Source organism: Cryptotermes secundus, unplaced genomic scaffold (genome assembly GCF_002891405.2).
Source record: "Cryptotermes secundus unplaced genomic scaffold, Csec_1.0 scaffold142, whole genome shotgun sequence".
Taxonomy (NCBI): domain Eukaryota; kingdom Metazoa; phylum Arthropoda; class Insecta; order Blattodea; family Kalotermitidae; genus Cryptotermes; species Cryptotermes secundus.
In genome coordinates, this window is record NW_019743148.1 from 1,222,943 (window position 1) to 1,230,318 (window position 7,376).

The 7,376-nt window shown below is 39.1% G+C and overlaps 1 protein-coding gene across 1 annotated transcript; it reads left to right on the top strand.

Annotated features, from left to right (window-relative positions):
* Positions 1-1,947: 1,947 nt before the first annotated feature.
* Positions 1,948-6,401, top strand: LOC111873749 (cAMP-dependent protein kinase catalytic subunit 1). The gene has a single exon (XM_023868694.2). It carries the CDS (start codon positions 2,295-2,297, stop codon positions 3,351-3,353), a length of 1,059 nt encoding a protein of 352 aa, XP_023724462.1. The 5' UTR covers positions 1,948-2,294; the 3' UTR covers positions 3,354-6,401.
* Positions 6,402-7,376: the final 975 nt, after the last annotated feature.

A 7,376-nucleotide genomic window follows, 5' to 3' on the forward strand; every position in this document is an offset into this window, starting at 1 on the left:
TTGACACTAACTTCGCCGACAAGCAGCGGTCGCTCGGTCGGTATAGTTCGCTTGCGGACTAAATGCCACGGAGTTTGGAAATAGCAGATTGCCTGTTGCTGTGCGTGGGTGTGAAACGTGATCGACTACTTTAAGGGAATAAATTTTCTGGCATGTGACTCTGTGTAGTCTAATAGAAGTTTACCGAAGTTTTGGAGGAACACACTGCGAAAATTATCAAGGTTGGAGAAATCAACAGACGTGGTCACGGCGTCACATTCCATAAAACCGTAATCGTCATAGCAACCGTCGTGGAACCTCAGATGGCATATGCTGCATGGGTTCGAGAGTGCTCACTAAACTCTTTGGATCTCAGATCTCAGGATGAAGCAAATGAGCACTCTCCATCCCTGTTAGGTATGGAACCCTGGTCGGCAGACCAGTAAGCAGCCACATTTCCCCGAGCTATCCTGACTTGACATAGGCCACGGCTACGTTTTTATTTATCCATAATTATGATCCACATTACCAAACTCTGCATTAACGTCAGCATCTGAACAGCGAGTTGGTCAAGCCGTGCTTAATTAATTAAGCTCTATGCCATGAAGGCGTATGGGGGACTGGATGTGTAGATCCACATTTTCTTGACCTCGGCATTAGATGGAGGTGAGTGGTCAGCTTCACGCCAGGGTCGCTTTACCCCCGGGGAAAGAGCTCGCAGTACCCATTGGATAGGAGGCTGGGTGGGCCCCAGAGCCGGTCTGGACGACGTTGAGAAGAAAAAGTTCTTTACCCTACCGGGACTCGAACTCCGACCCCTTAGTTGTCCAGCCCGCAGCCAGTCGCTATATCGACTGCGCTATACCGGATGCTACTTATCTTAATAGACTAGTTTATTTTAATTCAGGTTATCTTTAATACTGTGTTGAATTAAGACGTTCCATGCGCAGCGCTCGATGGCTGAGGATTCCTGTGATAGACGAATCATATTTTAATGGGGCAATGAAAGAAGCAAAATACACTCGTCGACTCTATTCACTGATCCTTCGTGAAGTTTAAAATTTAGTTGATTTAATTGTTAAACTTATATATTGCTTTCCTATCTGGCAGTTCCGGGCCAGAATCCAAAGTCTTTCGTGGGTTTCCTCAGTGTCGTCAGGCAGATATAGAGATAATACCGGTTCTTGAAACAGGCCATTAGCGCCTCCCTCGAAATATTAGTTTGCATCATTCATGGTCATCACAGCTCATGCATAACCTCTGCAGCTGAAGCAAAGTTGTTCAATAACTTAAGAATCAAATTATCAATACCGTTATGTTCTGTTAATGAAAATAAAATTAATGGTTGTGCCCTTGAAAGCAAAGAGCGAACATACAAGTAGTATTATTAGACATTGCATTAGGCATTCCAGGAAACTGCAGGAAGTTTACTTGTATGAGTGACCCACAGACGTGTCAACTGTTGCTGCTGTTCAGTAAACGAATTTCCTTTCAATTACATAATTCTGCTGGCAGCGCAAACGATGTCTCGTTTTTAAACTTAGGAGTTATTTTTGTCCATGTGTTCGGGATAATCAAAAATCTCGGCGAGCTATTTTAGTGCAGTGATGCACAAATTATAACTACTACTTTGTTATCTTATACTTCACCACAAACAGGCTCATACGACTCGCGGCCGCTCGCGGCACTCAGTGAGCGTACGCGTCGACCTTGTTCAAGATCGTTACTGCTTGTATGTTATCGATTTGTGGAAATCCATAAATTATAACTTTAATTTTAATAAATTGTATTGCCGATATTTATACTACAATTACCATAACAATGAAAGTAAAATAATATCGATTCATCGATTACAAATCGAGAACAGTGGTTACAAATTCTGTCATGGTGTGGCAGCACTTATATTGCACAGATTCTGGCGTTATTATGAAGTGGTTCCATCTCTCGGAGAAATGTCATACTTTGTAGTTCACTTCCATCTCGTTGGTGACAAATCCTGGGTACTGGTAGCCATTTTCTAGCATCTTGCAAGAGGACAGTGGAGTATTTTGCTTTTTGTGTGTGCGTGAACTTTTAAGTCTGTGATAAATATATTCGTGTTAATTGAATCTTGACCACCAGGAAGATGTCGGCGCTTCTTCAGTGGTTGTGTTGACGAGGTAGGTGTACTAGGAACTCTAAATCTGACCTCCGCCTCCAGCGGACCCGAATTCTGCTAATAATAAAAAACAGAACCCGCGGTTCTGAAGTATTGGTGCAAAAAGAGGGGTTGTTTGAAGCCATCGGGAGCCCTGGAAGGTTTACAAGTTAAAACCATGGGCAATGCCGCTACGGCCAACAAGAAGGGTGACTCCGCTGAAAGTGTTAAGGAATTTCTGGACCAGGCAAAGGAGGAATTTGAGGAGAAATGGAAGAAAAATCCCACGAACACAGCAAGTTTGGATGATTTCGAGCGTATAAAGACTTTGGGAACGGGTTCTTTTGGAAGGGTTATGATCGTGCAACACAAACCAACAAAAGAATATTTTGCCATGAAAATTTTAGACAAACAGAAGGTAGTAAAATTGAAGCAAGTGGAACACACGCTGAATGAGAAGAGAATTCTACAGGCAATCAGTTTTCCTTTTCTGGTAAGCCTGAAATACCATTTTAAGGACAATTCAAATTTGTACATGGTTCTGGAATATGTACCAGGAGGTGAGATGTTCTCACATCTTCGTAAGGTGGGGCGGTTCAGTGAACCCCATTCACGGTTTTATGCAGCACAGATTGTACTGGCGTTTGAGTACCTGCACTATCTGGATCTGATCTACCGTGACCTCAAACCAGAGAACCTTCTCATCGACTCCCAAGGTTATCTCAAGGTCACAGACTTTGGGTTTGCCAAACGAGTCAAGGGCCGAACCTGGACCCTGTGTGGAACACCAGAATATCTAGCACCTGAAATCATTCTCAGTAAGGGCTACAACAAGGCAGTAGATTGGTGGGCTCTGGGTGTCTTGGTGTATGAAATGGCAGCTGGTTATCCACCATTCTTTGCTGATCAACCCATCCAGATCTATGAAAAAATTGTGTCAGGCAAAGTACGTTTCCCTTCACACTTTGGCTCGGATCTGAAGGATCTGTTGAGGAATCTGCTCCAAGTGGATCTGACGAAGCGCTATGGTAACCTCAAAAATGGTGTGAACGACATCAAGGGCCACAAATGGTTTGCCTCAACCGACTGGATAGCAGTGTTCCAGAAGAAAATAGAGGCTCCCTTTATCCCCCGTTGCAAGGGACCTGGTGATACGAGCAACTTCGATGACTACGAGGAGGAAGCGCTGCGAATCTCTTCTACTGAGAAGTGCGCCAAGGAGTTTGCCGAGTTTTGAACTGTTCTTGTCAGTTGCTTGTATGAATCCCGCAACAGAATTTAATGTAAGAGTACAAGTCTGTTTTCACTCCCACATGTAGTATGACCTCCGTCACATGTTCTAAATTTGTTGATAGCCAATATGCATGTGAGGAAGGGAATTGTGCCCCGTGTGCATGTTGCCAGTATCTAGTTTCTTATGCCTTTCCAGATTCATTCCTACAAGTCCTGGGAGGTTTTATTGTATTCCATGAATTACATCGTAGGCTGTGCCAGCTATATGGTTGAGAAGACAGTGGAACCAGTGAGAGTACATGGCAATATGTCATTAGTTACTGCCCTCTGGAATTACTGGTAGCTGTTTCTTTTATATAAAGTAATTCTACATGAAGTGAAATGTGGAAGCAGATTGTACATACAGTAGGTAAGTTTCTTGCATTGTTTGTAAGAAGCCTGCTTGAAAGCCAGGGTGCGAGATTATAAATTTCTTATATCAGGTGATTTGGTGAGACTGTTGGAGATGGCTTGAGTGCTTGGGATGGTACAGTACCTCATGTTAGATTGAAGTGTATGTGTGTATGATCCAGACCAGTGAAGTGACTTCAGTTTTTGCACTTGTTGTACTCAGTATTTTACTATGATCAGTACTAATTTTGACAATTGGTTGTGGTAAACAAATATTAGTGCCTATTTGATTTATCATTATTGTAGATTGTATTTGTTTAGGCAGTTTTTGGAGCTGATGTAACTTTAACATGATACTTGTGTGGCTTACCTTATAGTTACACACAGTATAGACAATTTGAATTTAATTAGAAAATGTGACACAAAAGTACATAGGCATATATATATTTTGGGGGGGAAGGGGTTATAATACTAAACATCATATAGTTCTTTTGTATCTTAATTTTGTATACATGCAGATTTTTATTTCTCTGTTTGAGATCATGCAACTGTTAAATGGGATGTAATACCATTGTCTGATTTCAGCACTTCACAAATTGAGTACTGCTAATTGTGTTTATTATCGGACAGGACTTGGGCAGTGGAAAACTGCTCTGAGTGAAGCTAGTAGCAGCCAAGCTGTTCAGCAGAATTTGTGTCTGAGTGGCTGGTGTTAACCTATTTATATTCGGAGATGATTAACTCTTGGATGTGCTCCAAGAAAGAAATGTTGAATTGTCTGACTAGTGCACATTTATACAGAGTTTATTTAATATTCATTCAAATTTGTTTATCATGTTTCATCAGAAAGTAAACAGACATATGGTAATACTGTACTAACCTCAGTGCCATCAATCCCATCATGATGTCACTGTTGGTGTACAGTTTTTTCAAGTTTGTGGAAACATTTGATGATACCATCGTAGAGGATGTTTTTGTGATGAAACATGTTCTGTTGATAAAGTGTTTGGTTTCAAAAGCAGATGGGTCTGGTACTCACATCCCAAGTAACCTCTGCAGTTCAGCGCGGAGCATGCTGGTGTTACTTGTTTTATAAATAGTATGGTGTACAGAAGACTTCCAAGTGTTAAGTTCTCTTCATATTGTTGTCATCTCATTTTGTAGCATAAATTTGTCGTACTTTGTAATTGAAACAAGATTTTTTAAAGCAATCATGCTTCAGTGCCATTTTTACACTTGTATCATACCAGTACTCAGATGTTTCATGGATTCATGTCTGTTCAAAGCTTTTTTTGTTGGGAGTTGTCGTGTGCATTCTATTTACTTCAGTAATGTACTGAATAATGTATGCCATATGTTATCGTTTTAAGATGTAAAATTTCGCACCCTGCAGCAATACATCATCATCACATGCCTCCTAGAGGTGACCTGAATTTTATGTTTGGTGGTTCCTCCTATGCTGTGCATATAGGAGATTAATTATGGCAGCACCATAAATAGGCAGCCATTAGATTCCATGCATTAGCACTGGACAGTTTTATTGCAGTATTTGTGTTTTGTTATTTTTGAAATAGTTTTACCTCTGCTGTCGTGATCTGAATACAGAATAGTCTGAAGTGTAGTTTTGAGTTTGTTAATAGGTACTGGTTTTGAACATTATGTTATTCATAGACTCAGTTATGTGTTGAGACTGCTGACTGAAACTCACGAGAGCTGAGTGTGTACGGTCATTGCCAGTATGTGTAGTGTGTGTTTGCCACTGTGTTAAATTTAAGTGATCCCTGCTTAATCTAAAGAATAAGTGAAGAAGCGTGTGGAACGGTGTAGGACTTTCTCTTTAATTCAGTTCCATTTGTTATGCAATGGGAATTTTAAGATAATGAAATTCTTTTTTTAAGTCCCACAGTACGGTCCATCTATCTCTGACAGTGTTTAGCAGTTCTTGTTCTACATTGATACGAGATAGAGTTTGTTGTACATACCTTATTACATAATATGAAATTATTACTTGCATGTGTTGTACTTAATACAATTTTAGGACTTTGTATGTAAATGTTGCCAAAACAACACTGCTGTGCTGAAGATTATTTTACACATATAATAGAATATTTTTATGGCTTTAATTAGAATGTTTACGGTGAGGAGTCAAAACATGAAACGCAATCCTAACTTATTATCGTTACTACTAATGTACCATATCTTAGCAAAGCACTTGGAGAGATGTATTCACTCCATCCCTATTGGTAGGCTAGAAATTGCAATTGGAAGAAAACAGTCCTGAAAAATACGCTTTTTTCCTCTGTTTTTTTGTTATTATTTTTTTAAAATATGTCTTTTGTAGATATATTACTGTGCTGTTAAGTTTCATTGTTTTGTTCTTCCGTCTACACTAACCTTATACAACAGACTTATTATACTTGATAACAGTAGCTTTACAGTTTGCGAGGCTAAAAGAGATATTTACAGTGTTTTAAGAAAAAGGAAAAAAATAAAATCCAGGTAGAATGATTGAATAACTGTTGTATTAACAGTGTTTAATTTTTATAGATCCGCAGTTCATACACTGTGAATTACAGACCTTTTGTATTCAGCCAAAACCAGATTGAACAATATTGTCATTTAATTATTTCACTTTACAAAAATAAATTGATATTAGTATTTATGTATTATTGTAATAATGAAGTTAATGGTAGTATTGGAATGAATATGAAGACAAAGTGATGAACTTACTGTAAATATTAACACTAATTTATATCATACATTGAATGATACAGCTTTAAAGTGTATTTGAACAGACTATCAAAATTAAATGTTGCAGCTTTATAGTAAACTGGTCTGTGATGCACAGTCTCATCTAGGTAATGCCCTGGTTGTTTTCGTAGAACCTCCTTCAGGGTTTCAGCACCACATCAATTGACCTAGACAGTCTGTGAGCCTATATACAGTTAACTCCTTACTACAAAAAAAAATCGTGGCTTTAGTCCGCAAGCTAACTATACCGACCGAGCGACCGTCGCTTGTCAGCGAAGTTAGTGCCAACTTTAGCGGATAGAGGGTGTCGCGTGGTCAGCGCAACGAATCCCCATGGCCGTTAATCTCGATTGTCTAATATCCCATATAATTTGGGAGTTGAATGTCCAGTTGCATGAGAAACGCTGTTATAGAAGCCCAGTACAAAGTCAAAACCACACATTTTTTGTTCTTTTGTCATTGTTTTTGTGGGCAACATAGCATGTTAGTGGGTGAAAGATTTGGATACATATACTGTAACATGATTACAAATTCTGGTAGCTTATAATATCATTTAACCTGTTTGATGGACGATGATGGGTAGCACTACTACATGAGTGAATATATATGCACATCACAAATTTGTTTTGGAATAACTTTGTAAAAATGGAAAATTTTAATAGAAATTTTTACTGGGTGGATGAAAAGTATGGATTCCTGGATACTGGATAACTGGGAGTTTACTGTAATTGGTGTCACAAAGGGCTGAATGTAACTAGCTTGAAAAAAATACATGGCATTTTAGTTTTTATTGCCTGAAAGATCAACTTTGCTACAAATCATTTGTCTTCCTACGTTAATGATACCCAATCATTCGTTAGTGCCAAGGGATATACAGCAATAATAT

Coding starts and splice junctions, on each gene's coding strand:
- LOC111873749 (XM_023868694.2), top strand. CDS start 2,295: ATGGGCAATGCCGCTACGGCCAACAAGAAGGGTGACTCCGCTGAAAGT.